General features: G+C 42.5%; 1 protein-coding gene across 3 annotated transcripts in view; it reads right to left on the bottom strand.

The window, feature by feature from the left end:
• Window positions 1-16,241: 16,241 nt before the first annotated feature.
• Window positions 16,242-19,677, bottom strand: part of LOC144687327 (protein PHTF2) — a 120,232-nt gene continuing 116,796 nt past the window's right edge. For all 3 annotated transcript variants that reach the window (XM_078553283.1, XM_078553285.1, XM_078553284.1), the window contains 2 exons: window positions 18,796-18,921; window positions 16,242-17,104 (listed from right to left, as the gene is read on the bottom strand). In XM_078553283.1, the coding sequence (XP_078409409.1) occupies window positions 17,084-17,104; window positions 18,796-18,921 (147 nt within the window). In that variant the 3' untranslated portion in view covers window positions 16,242-17,083. The remainder of the gene's footprint in view (window positions 17,105-18,795; window positions 18,922-19,677) is intronic.

The raw sequence follows: 19,677 nt of genomic DNA, 5'->3' as shown, positions 1-19,677 counted from the left end.
ACCAGTTGGGCATGTTCTGTGTATATTCTAATGTAATTGTGCGTGCATGTCTCAATAGACTGAAAAGAATTTATTGAGAAGTAGTAGGCCTGATTTTTTTCCTCAGGTGAACTCTGAATCCTGTATGTAAACTGGGAAATTCACTGTGAGGTAATATACAAGAGTATACAAGATCATTCATGACACTGAGCATATATTTATTGTAAACCACCAATACAAACTGTTGAGGTGGCAGTAACAGCTTGCATTTGTATAGGGCTATTAATTTACAGAAACATCTCCAAGCACCATAAGACATAAGCTGCAGTGTTTTGTTAGCCCTATGTCACATATGCATCACTAAACTCATATTTTAAAAGGTACAACCAAAAATGTATTAAAATATGATAATCAAATTAACTTTATAGGTTTTAATTGCAGACTATAAAAAGCAGACATATTTCATAAAAGCAGACTTAAAGATGACCATATATAACATCTAGCAGTCAGAATAGCACTGATGATAGGCTATGGAATTTGAAGATGGATTCACTCACTTGGGACAACTTGTTAAACTTCTTCTGAACTGCATACATGTTCTTTGTGCTATACTCCAAGCTATTTAGATCGCAATGCAGAGCATGAATGACAAACGCAATGCCTATTCTCATCCTAATTTGAGTTATTTAAAAAAACATTTGCACATTGAGAGTAAACAAAAACATCCTAATTATCGCATGAGTTTTGCTGAAAATTTGGAAGCGTAAATAGTTTTTTTAATAGCACCTATGAAATGTATTAAGAGGAGCATGAGAGAGAGTTAGATACGAATAGAGAAATACATAGATTGAGGTAGACTAAAAAAAACACCAAATTTAACCTTACAAAGATCTCCTACAAAGTTACAAACTATTGTTATCCATTCTTGGATGTTGTGCACCCCATGGTGTCAAGCCCATGCTCTTCCCCCTCTGTTGACAGACACAAGGAACTTATCAAAGAGCCAAACCCCACGTTTTACCGTACCAATCCCCCTCCAGTTCTGCGAAACCTCTAGGTTCCTCTCCACAATTCCACCAAAATGCAGGTTCCCCACAGAGGGTGCCAGAGGAGTAGAGAAAGAGACACACCAAGGCGTCACCTGCTGATAAAGGCCACATTATTACCAGAGTGATTTGTGCTGAGCAGCTAGTGGAAACTACCCAGGTTGGGAGGCTTCAGTAAGGGGAAGGTTGGTCACCTGTGAACCAAGTTTGAATCAAAGTCTGAATATCAGTGCACAGTAAGGTCGTATGTGTCAAAGATCTTTATTTGGAGTGAACGGTAACTCGAGAGGGAAATATGGAGAGAGGCAGTGCTTATTGTTCTGCTTGCAGAACAATATTGAGATAAATTTTGTTGTCGAAGATGAAAACATCGCGCCAACTATTTGTTACACTTGCACTTACCAACAAACTTTCTGTGGGCTTTTGCACTGGCATTCCCCTGGCCAGCTATTCAAAAAGCATAGAACCCTCCAAAGAGAATCTTGGAGCTCTGCATCCCCTTAATGAGAATCTTTAATGAGGCACACAGAGACGGGAAGTGATGCAGAAACTGTTGGAAAACTTAATTCAATGTCAAATCAGGTGTACAAAGAAAAGGAAAGAAAGATGGGATTAAGAGAGATAAAAAAAAGACAAAGAAAAAGTTTTTAAAAAATCACTTCTTAAAATTTTTAAACCTCCAACAATCATAATCTGTAGGAATGAAACTCCACACTTCTACAAATTAACTTTCAGAGCCAAAGAGGCTGCTTGACAGTAATTAAGACTTATTATACCATTAGAGGGAAAATTAGTCTGGAATGAACAAGCCATTTTTTTTCTAAGTTTATTTTGTATCTTTCATTGTAAGTACAGAAACTTTACTTGCCATTGACCAGAAACTGAACTGGACTAGCCATATAAATACTGAGGCTACAAGAGCAGGTCAGAGGCTAGCAATCATGCAATGAGTAACTCACCTCTTGACTCCCCAAAGCCTGTCCACCTTGTCCACAAGGCACAAGTCAGGAGTATGATGGAATACTCCCCACTTGCCTGAATGGATGCAGCTCCCACAACACTCAAGAAGCTTGACACTGTCCAGGACAAAGCAGCCCGCTTGATTGGCACCACATCCACAAACATTCACTCCCTCCACCACCAACGCACAGCAGCAGCAGTGTGTATCATCGACAAGATGCACTGCAAGAATTCACCAAGGCTCCTTCGCCAGCACCTTCCAAACCCATTACCATTACTACCTAGAAGGACAAGGACAGCAAATAGATGGGAACACCACCACCTGGGAGTTCCCTTCCAAGCCTCGCACCATCCTGACTTGGAAATATATCATAATTTTTTCACTGTCGCTGGGTCAAAATTCTGGAACTCCCTTCCTAAGAGCACTGTGGGTTTACCTACACCACATGGACTGCAGCGCTTCAAGAAGGCAGCTCACCACCACCATCTCAAGGGCAACTAGGGATGGCCCAGCCAGCAAAGCCCACATCCTGTGAATGAATTTTAAAACAATCATTCCATGCAAATAGCCATTTGGTAGTACAGAACTAGAGCATTGCTGAAAAAAGAGACATGCCCAAGCTTTATGTCTTGCACTCATCAGGACACTCGAAAGAATACCAATATAAGGGGGAAAGAACAATTTATACGATATGTGAAGGTGCTTTTGATGGAATGACACCTAACCTCCTGCCCCTCACATATTTCCGATATGTGAATGATACGTTTGCTATATTTAAATCCGCAGCTGCATGTAACAATTTCCTTACATATCTTAATGGGCTCCATCCTGCGCTCAAATTCACCATTGAAATGGAGCAATTGAATTAACTCCCCTTCCTTGATGTACTAGTTGAGAAATCTGCCAGACGGTTCTCGACTATGGTCTACTGCAAGCCCACCTTCACTGGTCAATATACACATTAGGACTCTTACAGTTCCACACGTTATAAGATTGGTCTTACTGGCAGCCTTCTAAATAGGGCCCTGAGCCATTTGCTCACAATGCAAGCTTGATGCTGAAATATGTGCATCAAAGGCATCCTGCAGGATTATGGCTGCTCTGATCAGATCATTTTACGCTGTATATCGCGCAAACTCATGAACGGGCCTAAGGCCATCACTTTCGGCCCTGAAAAGTGCCCAGTCTACCTCAGATTACCCTGGAAGGGCAAGGTATCTCAAAAATTTGGAAACAGGCGAAACTAGCTGTTTCACACTGCTACTATGCAGTAGCAACACGAGTGGTATTCACCACTAATAGGATGCTGCCATCAAGCCAAAGAGATGTTCAACCATCACACAAATGAGTAATGTGGTATGTGAATTTCAGTGCCAGTGTGTTGCTAGGTAGGTAAGCCATATGTCCCAAAGACTGGCAGGTCGTATCAAACAGCATGTCCCAGCTGCTGTTCGCAACAGGCAGGGTATAGACTGTACCCAACCAGCCCATGCTTGCAAAACTCAAAACACAGTGTCCAGCATTAGATGTGATTCCGCGATTGGACATTTGCTAAATAATCCTCAATGTGCAAAGAATTACGCTGACAACCAATTTAAGATTGTCAGTCAGGCTTGCAATGTGGCACATTTGTGTGTACTGGATGCTACATATGTTAATAAACAGGGCCCTGTTCTTTGCAGACAGAAAGAAGATGTACATACATTGTGACTGTTTAGTTAAACAAAATAAGTGACTCATTCCTCAGGGTAATGCTTTGACTAATCAGGGCCAAGTTGCCTGGTTTAAATTTCAAACAAAGCTTGGCAGTTGACTGTCAGTCACCATCAGTGGTGCATCCTCCATGGCAACACCACTTGCCAAACAATCAGCATTGCCTTCACATACAGTATAAATTGTTGTTTTCCCTCATATATTGGTATTCTTGCAAGTGTCCTGATGAATGCAAGATGAAAAGCTTAGACATGTCTCTTTTTCAGTAATAATCATTCCATGCATTTCAAGGTCAATTCTCAGCAAGATAATGGTACAGCAAAGCTCATGATGAAGGAATAGCAACTTCTGTACTTCCTTGTTTATTTCTTTTTCACATAAAGTCATTAGAGGACACTTTAGTAACAACAGTGAACATTGACACCCTCCCCATGATTTCTACTACTAAATCCCTCCCTTTTTCACCAACTGTCAGCCCACAAGATCAAAATTTGACTGGATCAACAACCTCAACTGACGCTAAAGCATTCCACAACAAAAGGCTTATAAATCCAACAGAGGTTGTCTTCTGTTTCACTTAGGATGGAATTTTCCACGCCCGCTGCGTTGGGTGTATTTGACGGTGTGAGCGGACAATATGGTGAGAAGGCCAAAAATCGGTTTCACAAAAATGTCAAACCAGTTTGCAATATTCGCTCCGCCCATCAATGGTGGGCCGTGTCTCCTGCCATCAGATGTTGGGAACCTCATTGTAATACATCTTCATATCATTATAAGCCCAGCCCACCGGAATCATCCCTCCACACTGGATCATGCGGGCACATCGGCGTGATTCACAGTGTTTCACAACAGCTTATATAAGGTGTGCAGTTGGTGGGCTGCACTTTGAGGGGAACTCAGAGGTGAATGCACAGTAAGGTTGCACAGCGCTCACTAGGGTCGCCTGTTGCACTTCAAGGTGGAGGCAACTTGGTAGGGGGACCAAGGACTGCTCTGCAGTCGAGGCAACTTGGGAAAGACAAGGGCTGCCCTGCAGTCGAGGTGACTTGGGGGAGGGGGCAAGGGCTGCATTGCAATTGATGATAGAACGGGATAGGGGGGATGGAAGCAACGGCGCATTAAGGAAATCTTGTATAAAGTGACCATTCCCTTGCAGCTGAGACAGTTCAGCTGTAGCCACATTGACATGCTTGGAGTCAGGCCTCTGGCTTATCTGCTCACTCAAGTAACGCAGAGGCATGAAAGTGTCACCAAATGCTCCTGAACTTTTCACCCCTCGGGCACAGACTGCAAACTAATGAGCATTTTAGTGAACTGCAGAACAATTGGACAACTGGGCACATTGCACAATCTCCTTGCTAAAGTTGGTCTTGGAACAATCACAGGTGGATGCACTCATAGCCCCTTGCAATGTCATCATTGAGGTTTGGACCCATCTCCCCCATGGTTCAAGCTAACAGTGCAGCCTTGCAGTGTGGGTTAGGAGAATGCCTGCGCCTGAGCTGAGAGAACAGCATGAAGTCCAGTGGGCGAAGCTGCCGCCAGGCGGAGTGGGGCGGATGTGGGTGGGTTTTCAGGCAACCATGCAGTGCACTAAACTCTGGCCATCCAAGTGGTGGCCAGCACTCTCCAGCATGCGTTAAGGGGCCTTCAAGAACCAAGAGAGGTTCTTAGCACACCCAAGCTAACCCACATGTCTCTCTCTTTCATCCTGCAGGGAGAGTACATCAGGAGCATGGAGCCTGGTGACCTAGCTGTATGCCTTGTGGCATACAGAGAGCAGAGACGAAGGAGAGGAGAGTGATGGGAGTGCCTGGCTGGTCAGAGGGAGGAGTAGCACCCTCAGGAAGAAGGAGGTGGCTGGGACTCCTACATACACTGCTGAAGACCCATAGCATCGCTGGTCGGCACCTAGCTAGACCCAGGGTCTATAGACACCGCCTTTCATTCCTGCAGATGGCCGAGAACCAATGTTGCCAAAGACTGCGCATGTACAGGGAACTGGTCAGACACATCTGCCAGCTGCTGCAGGATTTGGCGCCACAGTAGATGGAGGGCATGCACTACCCATGGATGAGATGCAGTGAGAACACTCCATAGATCTTCATATAGTCTCTGTGAATGTCTGACTCCTGTCTGGCCAAGCGCAGCTCGCTTGTGCTTTGTGATCAGGATCATATCACGGAGATGCAGCCATGAAACTTTAGATGCCCCTGATCCTTTGTCAGCTTTCAGCACCTGATTCCTTCAGGAGCACAGCGCCACTGGTCACAAATGCTGACAAGATGGGTGCCAGCCCCACCTTAAAGGCGCTGAGAGCACACACAGAGAGAATGATGGAACTCTGTGATGCCTGCCCACGACGTTCTGGCAGCAATGACAAGCACCATCGAGGTGCAGGCATCACTAATGTGTCCAGTAAATGTGAAGCTGGACCTCCACTTTGGTCTGAAGGTTACACACTGCACAGGGAAGAGGCCCTGGACTGAGACACTGGCCTTTATCTTGTGCAGGAACCAAGGTTTCACATCTGAGTGACACGAACACTGCTCATCATAACAAGGAACCATAGACAAGACATTCTTAGGAGTTCATTTACAATAGTGAACATTATGTACAAGTGATTGACACCCATGCCCAGGTTGTGCAACTACCTCTTCTTAACCTTCCTAACCCTGCTGCTATGTCTTAGAGACATAGAAGCATAGAAAATACGAGCAGGAGTAGGTCATTCAGCCCTTCGAGCCTGCTCCACTATTCAATATGATCCTCTATCTCAACACCATACTCCTGCGCACTCCCCATACCCCTTGACGCTTTTAGAATCCAGAAATCCATCTATTTCCTTCTTAAGTATATTCAGTGACTTGTCCTCCACAGCCTTCTGTGGTATAGAATTCCACAGGTTCACCACCCTCTGAGTGAAGAAGTTTCTTCTCATCTCAGTCCTAAATGGCCTACCCCATATCCTGAGACTGTGACCCTTTGTTCTACACACCACAGCCAGAGGAAACATCATCCCAGCATCCAGTCTGTCCAGCCTTGTCAGAATTTTATGCTTCAATGAGATTCCCTCTCATTCTTCTAAACTCCAGTGAATACAGGCCTAGTCGGCCCAATCTCTCCTCATACAGCAATCCTGCCATCCCAGGAATCAGTATGGTGAACCTTCGCTGCACTCCCTCAATGGCAAGTATACACTTTCTTAGGTAAGGAGACCAAAACGGCATACAGTGCTCCAGGTGTGGTCTCACCAAGGCACTGCACAGGTGCTGTAAGACATCCTTGCTCCTGTACTTAAGACCTCATGCATTGAAGGCCAACATACCATTTGCTTTCTTAACTGCTTGCTGCACCTGCATGCTTGCTTTCAGTGATTGGTGTGCAAGGACACCCAGGTCCCTTTGTACATCAACATTTCCCAATCTATCACCATTTAAATAATACTGTGCCATCCTGTTTTTCCTACCAAAGTGGATAACTTCACACTTATCCACATTATTTTGCATCTGCCAAGTATTTGTCCACTCACTCAACATGTCTAAATTGCCTTGAAACCTCTTAACACCCTCCTCATTGCTCACATTCTCACCAAGTTTCATGTCGTCAGCAAACATGGGAATATTACATTTGGTTCCCTCATCCAAATCATTGATATATATTGTGAACAGCTGGGACCCAAGCACTGATACCTATGGTACCCCACTAGTCACCGCCTGCCACTCTGAAAAAGACCCACTTATTCCTACACTGTTTCCTGTCTGCCAACCAATTCTCAATCCATGCCAATATATTACCCACAATCACATGTGCTTTAATTTTACACACTGACCTCTTATGTGGGACTTTATCAAAATCTTCCTGAAAATCCAAATACACCGCATCCACTGGTTCTACCTTATCTATTCTGCTAGTTATGTCCTCAAAGAACTCCAGTAGGTTTGTCAAACATGATTTCCCTTTCATAAACCCATGTTGACTTTGTCTAATCCGGTTGATATTTTCTAAGTGTCCTGTTTTCACACTCTTTATAATAGACTCTAGTATTTTGCCTATTACTAATGTTAGGCTAACTGGTCTGTAATTTGCTGTTTTCTCCCTCCCTACCCTTTTAAACAGTGGGGTTACATTTGCTACCCTCCAATCTGTTGGGGCTGTTCCAGAATCTACAGAATTTTGGAAGATGAGACAAGCAATGCATCCATTATTTCCATGGCCGCCTCCTTTAGTAGCCTAGAATGTAGGTTATCAGGCCCTGGGGATTTATTAGCTTTCAGTCCCATTAATTTCTCCAGCACTATTGCACTCCAGCACTTTGCTCCCCCAACATCCACAGCGGAGGTGGAGGCAGACTGCTGACTGGTACATTCTGTCTGTGATGACCTTGGCGGGTGCCCACCAGAGGGCAAAGACCTTGAGGGCCCCAGCGTGCTTTGGGGTCCTGCTATTTGGCAGTGGCACCCTTGTCGGCCTGTGGAGCTTGAGTTGCTGGGGTCACAGGAAGAAGGGATTCAGATGGGCCGGACACTCCCGGACTCAACTTGGTGGATGGCCCCAGGGTGTCGAGCTGCTGGTCCTCTTCCCTATGAGTGCCTGATGGCCACTGGCTGACTCCTTGAGAAGAGGAAGCTGGAATGAGATCGAGATGCCCCGCACCCCTCTCACGTACACACTGTTGGAGGTCAACTATGGCCTCAACGATGAAGTTCAGCCCACACAGCAATGCAGGACCAATGTCCTGGACCAAGGTCTCCATGACGGCCGCCATCCCCTACCAGTGTTGACCTCGGTGTGTTGGCAAGCCGACGCTATCATCTCAGACTGAAGGCAGATGGACTCCTCCATCGTGCCTTGCAAACTGAGGAGCGCAGCGGGCATCCCTTCCTGATGTTCCCGAGCTTGCCTTTGCAGCTCCAGCAACTGAGTCCAAGGTTCGTCATCTGACAGACTTAGCAGATTTTTGGTCTCCAGCAGTCCTCTGAGCGCCGGAGACCTGGGAAATCCCTGTCACCACCTGCTGTGGATCAGAAAGTGCAATGCGCTCACCAGATTGTGATCCCAAGGCTACTCTAAAGCTAGGTCCCACCGAGGTGTGTGTCTCTGCGCTGGTGGAGGGTGCGGATGAGCGATGTGACGAGTCTTCAATGAAGGTGCCTTCAGATTCCTCTTCAGAGGTTTCTTTGGGGTTTGATTGGGGGCCCTGAGTCATGGACTCCGTTGGCTGTCTCCCAGATGTGCCTGCGAAAGCAAGGAGAGATAATTAGTACATGGCAGGGGACTACGGAACAGGGGAAGTGACTCACAGCATGGTTGTCTGATGGATGTTGCACTGCTGGATCCTCACTTGGTAGATGTCAGGCAGATATAATAATTCTCAATGTTATTGGAATTTTTTGTAAAATGGAGTAATAGTGGGATGTGTCTATGTGTGTGTGTGTGTGTGTGTGTGTGTGTGTGTGAGACTTAATTGGATTAAAGGCAGCTGCTCTGAAGGCTTTGATGTAAACATGGGGGGAGTTTAGAATGTAAGGTAAATGATATTTGCATTTTTAAATAAACCAGACTAGATTTTCAAAGGAGGGGTGAAATGTGTCACCCAGCCAGGTGAATTCAGAAACAGTGTGGTTATTTTTCCTGAAGGTTACTGGTAAAAGTTAGTGCTATGAGAGATTTTTATTTTCAGAAAGATAAAATCCAAAGGCATAGTGAAACAATGGGTATGTGCATTCAAAGGGGAAAATATGTATAAAGGAGCGAAGGCTGTATGTAAGAGTAGACATTTTAAAATCTTACAAGTGTGAAAAACCATCAGCATCTGTGCCTCAAGCTACTATCTTCAAAGGTCTGAAGTTAAAAAAACTCATTTTGAGTTTGACTTGTTCAGGGTATCACGTTTCTTTGCCTGGGGCTTTTAAAGTCTATGTGTCTTACTGTTGCCTTAACGAAAGTGTAACTGAGGGTTAGGTTGATTAGAGGATTTAGAAATTATCATAGTAGTGATTTGTAGATCTATGTATGTATTTAAAAATCATTTCTTTATTAATAAATGTTTAATCTAGTTTTGTAAAACCTAAAATTCTTGGTGATCTTATTACTACTGAATTCAAAGCACACATCTCAAAATTTATACAAACTGCAAAACAAGTTGTGGCAGTTGTTTCAAGTTTTCCTTTGGGTTTTGTGCCATAACAGTAGAGCTACTGTCGACCTCACTGTCAGCACAAGAACGATTTAGGTCTTCATTGGCCAGCTGGATGACTCTATTTTCAAAGTCCGTCAGGACCTTGATTTCAGGCATTCCTCCACCAGTCTGCAACCTCTCCCTCTTGTGTGCCTGCTTGTCCTGCATGAATACAGATGAGGAGAGTGCAATCGAGATGCTTGGCAGGCCAGATGTTAAGTATGCCTGGCACGTGTGGATGGTGAGTAGTCCCATGGACTGGATGAGCACAATGAAGGTGTGTGTGAGAGAGTGAATAATAATGTCACTTGAACTGGCAGTGACTGAGATCCCTGTGCATGTGTGCTGGGTGTGTGATTGTGTGAGTTGGAAGTGATGAGAAGAGTAATTTAATCTGGTGGAACGGAGGAGATCATTCATCCTCTTGAGGCACTGGGTGACTGTCCTCTTTTGCAGGGCATTGGCACTGACCATCACTGCCACCGCCTCCCAAACTGGATCGGTGATGTTGCTGCCCATCCTGCGGACAGGGCTGGGGTAAAGGACATCACAGCATCCAAAAGGTGCTCGAGGGATGTGTCACTAAAACAGTCTTCTTGCCTTTCAGGGCCATATCTTTCTGTGCAGCAGTCCTGGGCTGGAGGCACTGAGAGGTGTTTGCATGGCTGCATTTTAAATATAGCATCCGGTGTGATGAAGCGGCGAGGTGACGGCATGGCGGGCAAATGAGAGCTCATCCGCCATCGAAATGGTGTGTTTCCCAGGAATGCATGATTAATGAAGCAGGATTGGGGTGATACAGTGCGAAAACCAGCCATTGCAGCCAGTGGGAAAAGCGTTCTTTTTCCCACCAGCTACTGCACTTAGTGCAAATTTGGGACGATTCCGCCCATAGTCTCCCTCTCAGATTTCATTTAGATGAAACGGCGCTGCACTCCATACAAAGCCAATATACCGTTCCTGAGGTGTGGTGCCTGAAACTGACTGCAGTACTGCACTTGGGATCTGACTAATGCTCCGTACTGAAGCAAAACTTCCTTACATTTGGATTCCAACCCCCTCAAGATAATGGTTAGAGCTCATTATAAAGAGTGCTGATATCGCAACAGAAAGCTTATAGCCACACGTGCAGTCAGGAACAGCTTATTCCAAAAAATATTTTCAAATAGTGGTGGAAGCCACAGTAAATTTCTGCAGCGTGGAAACTTATGTAATAAATGCTCTCTTGTTGGAGATAGTCATTGCCCGGCACTTGTGTGGCGCAAATGTTACTTGCCACTTGTCAGTCCAAGCCTAGATATTGTCCAGGTCTTGCTACATTTGAACATGGGCTGCTTCAGTATCTGAGGAGTCGTAAATGGTGATGAACACTGTGGCGAACATCCCCACTTCTGACCTTATCATGGAAGGAAGGTCATTGATGAAGCAACTGAAGATGGTTGGGCTGAGGACACTACCCTGAGAAACTCCTGCAGTGATATTCTAGAACTGATGATTGACCTCCAGCAATCACAACCATCTTCCTTTGTGCTGGTTAGACTCCAACCAGCGGAGAGTTTTCCCTGATTCCCATTGATTCCAGTTTTGCAAGAGCTCCTCCATGCCACACTTAGTCAAATGCTGCCTTAATGTGAAGTGCAGTCATGCTCACCTCACCTCTGGAGTTCAGCTATTTTGTCCATGTTTGAATCAAGACTGTAAAGTGGTCCGAAGTCGTGATCCTGGTGGAACCCAAACTGAGAGTCAATGAGCAGGTTATTTCTAAGCAAGTGCCACTCTATAGCACTGTTGGTGACCCCTTCCATCACTTTACTGATGAGCGAGAGTAGACTGATGGGGCGGTAATTGGCTGGATTGGATTTGTCCTGCTTTTTGTGTACAGGACATACCTGGGCAATTTTCCACAAAGTTGGGTAGATGCCAGTGTTGTAGCTGTACTGAAACAGCTTGGCTAGGGGTGCGGCAAGTTCTGGAGCACAAGTCTTCAGTACTATTGCTGGAATATTGTCAGGGCCCATAGCCTTTGCAATATCCAGTGCCTTCAGCTACTTCTTGAAATCATGTGAATCAATTGAATTGGCTGAAGACTGGCATCTGTGATGCTGGTGACCTCAGGAGAAGACCCAGATGATCATCCACTTGGCACTTCTGCTGGATTGTTGCAAACCTTCAGCCTTTTCTTTGGCACTGATGTGTTGGGCTTCCCCATCAGTGAGGATGAGGATATTTGTAGAGCTTTCTCCTCCATCACCATTTATGACTGGATGTGGTAGGACTGCAGAACTTATATCTGATCCATTGGCTGAGGGATCGCTTAGCTCTGTCTATTGCATGCTGCTTATGTTGTTTGGCATGCAAGTAGCCTTGAGTTGTAGCTTCACCAGGTTGACACCTCATTTCTAGGTATACCTGGTTCTGCTCCTGGCATGCTCACCTGCATTCTTCAGTGAAACAGGCTTGATCCCCTGCCTTGGTGGTAATGATAGGGTGGGGGATATACTTGGTCACGAGGTTACAGCTTTTGGTTGAGTACAATTCTACTGCTGCTGATGTCCCACAGCACCTCATGGATGGTCTGTTCGAAATCTATCACATTTAGCATGGTGGTAGTGCCAGACAACACGATGGAGGGTATACTCAGTGTGAAGATAGGAATTTGGCTCCACAAGGACTGTGCGGTGGTTACTCCTACCAATACCATCATGGACAGATGCATCTGCAGCAGGCAGATTGGTGAGGATGAGGTCAAGTATGTTTTTCCCTCTTGGTTTCTTCACCACCTGCCATGGACCCAGTCCAGCAGTTATGTCCTTTAGGACTCGGCCAGTTTGGTCAGTAATGGTGCAGACACCAGCAATCACTGGTAGCAGAGCTAAACATCAGTGATCCACAGGTACTACAACACTCAATCGTATTGACTTAATTTCAGTAATGAGTGAAATATGATGATCTTCATAATGCTAAGTTGCAATATCCTTTCCTTGCTGGTATTCGTGTATTTTCTCTTCATTAGGACTTTTACTCTATGCTATGATCAGGTGAGGAGAGGTGGAATGGCTCCCCCATTTTCCTACTCCTTGTTTGAGTACAACAGATTTTCTTAAAAGGACATGCTTGCTAATTCAGTGAGTGCTCAACTGTTTACATGCTGTGACTATAAAATATATAGATAGGTTTCCTTGATTTTTTAAAAAGAGGGTAGTATTGTACTTAAGCCAGTCTTAAGAAAAATAGTTTAAAAAGCTCCAATTTTCTCACACACACACATATTACAGGGTGGGAAGATGGATTAGGCAATTCAAATTCCAGTAAAGTTAAAGGATATAAGGCTGTTTAAGGTTGGTGACTTGACTGGCTTTCGGCTGAACTTGGTCCTTCTGGGTTTGGCATTGAGGTGTTTTAAAGATGTAGGTGGATGATTTATCTGTTGGCTTGTGTTTTTTAAAAAGGTCTCTGCCTGTGGCACATGGATAGACAAAATCAGCACGCAAGGTTCAAAGCGTGAAAGTTGGATGGAAAGAACATAAGAAATAGGAGCAAAAGTAGACCACATGGTCCATTGAGCCTGATCTGCCATTCAATCTGATCATCGTTGATCTTGGCCTTCACCTCCATTTTCCTTCCCACTCCCCATATCCCTTAATTCCCTGAGAAACCAAGAGAGAGATAGATAAAGCTGGAACCCATTTGCTTCTTCAGCATCTCATTTGCTTGTGCACTGGTCTGCAGAGGAAACAGGTGCTTAAACACCCAAATGGTTAGCTGGCTTGTCACATGACCCTCTCTCCAACTGCCCAATGACCCAAATATGATCATGGTTAGTGGATTTCAGTTGCTTGGCTTACGTGATTAGATTATATCCTGGCACATTATCCAAGTAATTATGTCTATTAGCATGTCTCTATTCAGTTGTGTACCCAGGTGATTGTCTGGATGCTTTGCTAATGGGGGAGATGCCCCCCCGCCCCCACCACATACTCTTCACGTCAATTGTTCCTGGTGAGGCTTGTATCCATTTCAACAACTTTGGAAAGTAGAAGGTGCAATGATGCAAATTTTAAACCATCTTTGACTGATTTCAAGTCATTGGCATGTGGCTTTAGACGTTTTAAACTCAATGAGTTTACTGGTTTCCAGCCAGTAAATTCATTGTCATTTTTAAAAATAAAGCATTACTGCTTTACATTGTTATGAAGTCATCAGTGGACCTCATGGCCAAGGGTTCCTCAGAGGTGGTGATTCTTTCTAAGGGTGCACTGTCACAGGGTTCAAGCACCTGCACAGAGAGGGAGATGATGGTGCAGTGATGATATCACTGGAATGGTAATGCAGAAGCCCAGGCTAATACTCAGAAAGCATGGCTTCATGACAGCTGGTGAAATTTAACTTCAATTAATAAATCTGGAATTGAAACCTAGTTTCAGTAATGGTGGCCATGAAACTATTATTGATTGTTGTTAAAAACCCATCTGGTTCATTAATGTCCTTCCTTTAGAGAAGGAAATCTGCCATCCTTACCCAATCTGGCCTACATGTGACTCCAGGTCAACAGGAATGTGGTTGACTCTTAACTGCCCTCTCAAATGACCTCACAAGCCACTCAGTTCAAGGGCAATTAGGATGCATAATGCTGGCCTTGGCAGTGATGCCCACATCCCACGAAAGTATTACAAAAACAATGCATGCACTTCAGTTAAGAACTTAATTGGGTTTTCGCCTGGTTCATATTTCACATACAAGCATGAGCAGGCAATGTTGGCAGGAACAGCAATGGAGAATCTATGTCAGAGGCTGCAGGCCTCTCCAAGCTCTGCTGAGCTGGACAAATGCTGAACTTTGGAGACTATCAATGAAAATGATAATCATTGACAGGAGGAGTGGCATAAAATCTGCAAGATACTGGCAGATCTTCCATGCAGATTGTCACAATTAGAAAGAAAATGGAGGAGTCTTAGCTGAGGCACGAGTGGATTAATGTTGCGAGGCATGTGAGGATGACTTCTTCCATGGATAGATTTGCCACCTCTGTGGAACATTAAACATGGCAAACAAATGCCTGCATGCAGGCCTTGGCCATAGCTATGCAGACTCTGAATACCATCATGTCTAACGATTAAGAAGGATGACATCATCATTGCCATGACCCTACAACACATCACATCTGCTCAAAGTTGCCCTCCTGCAGAGAGGTAGAAATGAATTGTGGCTGGCCCACTCAAGGGATGAAAGTGAAAGTCTCCTGAAAGAAATGAGTGAAACTTCTCCTCATGATGTAGCCGATTTGGAAGGTGCTGTTAAAGGAGCCTTGGTGAGTTGCTGCAGCGCATCTTATACACTGTGGAGGGAGTGAATGTTTAAGGCTTTGGGTGTCAATCAAGCTGACAGCTTTGTCCTGGATGATGCAGAGCTTCTTGGGTGTTGTTGGAGTTACACTCATCCGGACAAGTGGAGAATATTCCATTACAGTTCTGGCTCGTGCCTTGTACATGGTGGGCAGGGTTTGGGGAGTCAGGAGATGAGTTACTTGCTGCAGGGGTCCCAGCTTCTGACCTGCTTTGTAGCCACAGTATTTATGTGGCTAGTCCAGTTAAATTTCTGGTCAATCATGATCCCCAGGGAGATTAAGCGATGGTAGTGCCATTGAATGCCGTGGGGAGATGGTTAGGATCTCTCTTGTTGGAGATGGTAGTTACCTGGCACTTGGGTGGTGCAGATGTAGGATGATAAAGGCACATTTCATACAAAGGAGAAGTGATGGATGTAAATCAGTGTTTGAGAACTGTGTGAATACCACTTCTTGTACTGTCTATAAATAATAGTCATTTCTGCATGTTCAGTTTTTAGTTACATTGACATTTTTTTCTAATCTTCCCCTCTGTTGTCTCAGCACTGCACCTACCCAACTCCAATAAAGATGGTGCACAGGCAACCCACTGCATATAGTGTGCAAGTGACCCAGGGTTAATTGTACCTGTCCCCAATAGGCATGCCTGGTCTCCTCTCCATATAACAGCACAGTCAAGACCAATGGAAGTGGGGCTGTGAATCATGCTGTGGTATTTGTGTTTATTTTATGAGTTGCACAATGCTTAGGTCAGTAAATCTCAATTTTTTCACAAAATTTATCTTTATGAGTATAAGGAAGTTATACAAAAAGTCAGTTTTGAATGAAGAAGTATGGGTGTTTGTGTTCAGATTCAATAGATGCATTGAGCTGCATCAAATGTAAAATATTGCTAATATTCAATTTGAATTATTAACCAGTTCCTATTTAAACCTTTTGCCATAAGAGTAGAATGAAAAAAAGAAAAATAATATCCAAATAAATAGGAAATAATAAGTTTCAGACAAAATTCAGGAGAACTTTGCACCTTAGTCATATATTTATTCCTTCAAAAGCAATGCCAGTTATACCTCCTGTTGGTAAGAAACTCTGATGCCAATTGTACGCAGCAACTATAATCAGAGTGGAATTGTTTACCAGGCAAAATGTTCACTGTGAAATTGCTGTAATTACTTTGTCTACCTAGTATAACTTGGTCATTTCCAAATTTGCACTGAAAACAAAGTTTTAATGTTTTCAAAGGCATACAATGAAAGAAGTACCGCGTTTAGCTTTAGGTAACAGGTCAATTATGTACTTAAAGCTGTAATAAGTCTTATTACATCCATCAAAATGCACTTCAGTCATTAATAAACATAACAGCATCTAAATTAAAAAAACAAAAAGGTATGTAGTGATCTCATAGCTAGGTTTCACTTTCATACTAAAAAATAAGTCACATCAGAAAGTGCAGATGCAGAGTCAGGAGCTGTGTTGCCAGTCCATTGTTTGAATAAATACATTTCTTACTCGTTTTAAAGTTGTTTCTATCAAAACACCTTTAACAATGGCAGGCATAAAGCTTTATTGCTGTAAATAGAATATATCAAAAGGCTTTGTTCTTTATTTTCTTTGACCTGCTACATACATTTCCTTAATAAAAACTGACCACAGAGTAATACTTGTAAATCAAAATAGGTTGGTAACTAAAAAAACAAGTGCAAAAAAGTGAAACACGTAACAGATAAAATAAAATATAAATTGCACAAATGTTGTAGATGTAAGCACTTCGATATGTCAGAAGTGGCATAATCAGCTGTAGAGGCAGATTCCTGCATTAAGAAATTGTCCTAAGTGGATATGATTCCCAATCCAGCATATTAGGATTTTATCTTCCAGAGCTAGAATTTAAAAGAAAAAATAAAGAATAAGTTTGTTTTTAAATTTGCTTTGTATCATAGCTATCTTCTTACATGGCCCAATTATCACTCACTGTTCTTGATGATAATATCTCCTCCCCAATGTGTTATTTTGTTAAATTTGTAACAATACCACTAATATTAAGCAACATCTTGTCACCCATTTATACTATTTAATTTCTGCTTCCATGTAGTTCTTTGAGTGAGTTTGAATTCCTTCCTGCAGCGTAAAAGATAAAATTATTAGCAGCATCTCCAAAGCAGTGAATAAACCCACCTCACGAGCTGAAATTCTGTGCCCCCGCATTCATATATTTAATTGAGTTAATACAATGGAAATTCATCTGTTGGTGGTGCTTGACATTGGAGACATTGTGCGTGATATAAATGGGATATTACTGCAATATCTTGTAACACAGACTGTGCATGCTGCAGATGTTTACTGTGAATGTAGTTTCTTTTCTTCAATAATCATTTTATAATGCATTTGTAAATTCTCACTCGTCAATTTATGGCTATTTCATAGAGAATTCATAAGTAGAAAGTATACAATTACTTATTCCAATCCTAGTAAACAGTAAACAACAAACCTCTGATAGCAAAAGTAACTGAAATGCATTTGGATTTTAATTAGTCTTGAATAAAATGCTTCTTTAGTATTGCTTTTGCTCAAATGAAACAGCCCTATCTCTCACACCATCTGTTAATACACTAGATATTGTCCAGTAATTGAACTGATTCAAACTACAGGTAAATATCACTAATTGTAATGGCTCAGAACCTAGCGGATTGGAACCCAAATGAGGCTTCCTTACATACGTGCTATTTAAATAGAAGCTGGCAGTCGTTGAAACTGAGTTTGCAGTTTTTAGCTCAAATGAAAGATTATCTAGACCTCATGGCAACTCAACACTTTACGGATGAGATTAATCTCTACAATTATAGGCAGTCTTCAAATTAATGCAATGTCAATTGTGAAGGGATTAAAAAATTAAACTGTCTCTCATTATTTCGACAGAAATCAAATCCTGAAGAGAACATGAACTGTTTAATTCAACAAAAAATTGTAAATGATTAGTGGCATTACAGAAACTCATTTGATAAACTATCCGAAAACCTACATTCCAAAAGCAAAGGCAAGAAATAGAATTTTTGTCTCACCCTGACCACACAAATGCTTTCCAGTTAATTGAATAATTTCTTAGCATAACGTGCCACTGTCTGACCTACGAACCAGCCCTGGGAATCCGTCAATGAAGATTACCACTGTGTGACAACAACTATATATTTCATGCCATGGCCCTTAATTTATTGAACTTTTCCTGTCGTAACTTCTTCAGAGGAAATTGCCATACTGCTGACAAAGTAACAGTGGTGCAGCAGCAGAACATCAGGGCTCAAAAGTTGAGATCCATATATTATTCTGCACTCACTATAATTCTATATTCATTATATTTCAACAAACTATACCACATCAAATTTAAAATGTTTAAGTTATAGGCGGATTACAAAATACATATTGTTAATATTACATGATTCTTTTCTGAATAAATCACAATTAAACCTAGAGCTTATACTGATTTATATCACTAAAAATTATGACTAACTGAAATTATATTAATCAAAGACAAGATGATTGCACTGCTCCTCTGTCTTGATTTGAGGAAACTGACCTTTAGATTAAAACCCAGCAGGTCACTAATAACGCCAGACACAGCTGAAAGGATCACAACCTGGGTGATGTTGTACAGCAGCGGATTCATTGTCAATCCATATAATCTAAAAGGGGTATCCAATTCCTAAAGATAAAATGCATTTTCAGCATTACAAAAAATAGTTTTGAAACACACTAATAATTTCATAAAATATTTAAAGCATTGGCTGAGTAATTCATTAAGAAACCTCACTAAACACTGATTATCACTGTAGACATTGTCTATTATGTATATAAATATTATAAATCTTTCTTTTATATGCACTTCCTGACTACAAATATTTGTAAATTGTTTTGGCCACACTTTCCTGCCAACTTTTTAATTTATCAATTTAATATTTATGATGGAAACTGCAGACATAAAGCTGTAATTACACCATCCTGTTGTTGGTGGTGCTACAACACCTCAATATCTCTAAGTATTTCAGCCTGTATTGCAGAAAAACATCTAATCTTCAATGAGCTCTACTTCTCTGCTTACCAAATGACTTAATGTTCAGCTGTTTAACTACAAATTACAATGTAAAATCAAAGTACTATATAAAAATAAAAACAGCCTTTAAAATAAGGTCAGAATTACATCAGCATGCCGAAATCCAATTATCCCATGTCTTCTAATCCCACTTGCAACTGAAGATTACACTTGGTCTAAACCCTAATGTGCAACGCCACAGGAGATTGATTAGCATGTATAAAATTAATAAATCAAAAGCAAATCTCAAACACCAGGGCTGAAACTTATCATTTATCCAGTGCATAAATTAACTGCAACTTTTTTATGGTGGTGCTTTTGCACGGTCTTCATGATTTCTGTGCGTTAGCATAATTTTGGTTAACTTGT

This window comes from Cetorhinus maximus, chromosome 12 (genome assembly GCF_964194155.1).
Source record: "Cetorhinus maximus chromosome 12, sCetMax3.hap1.1, whole genome shotgun sequence".
NCBI lineage: Eukaryota > Metazoa > Chordata > Chondrichthyes > Lamniformes > Cetorhinidae > Cetorhinus > Cetorhinus maximus.
The sequence above is the reverse complement of the archived record's forward strand: the minus strand, read 5'-3'. Positions and strand labels throughout refer to the sequence as shown.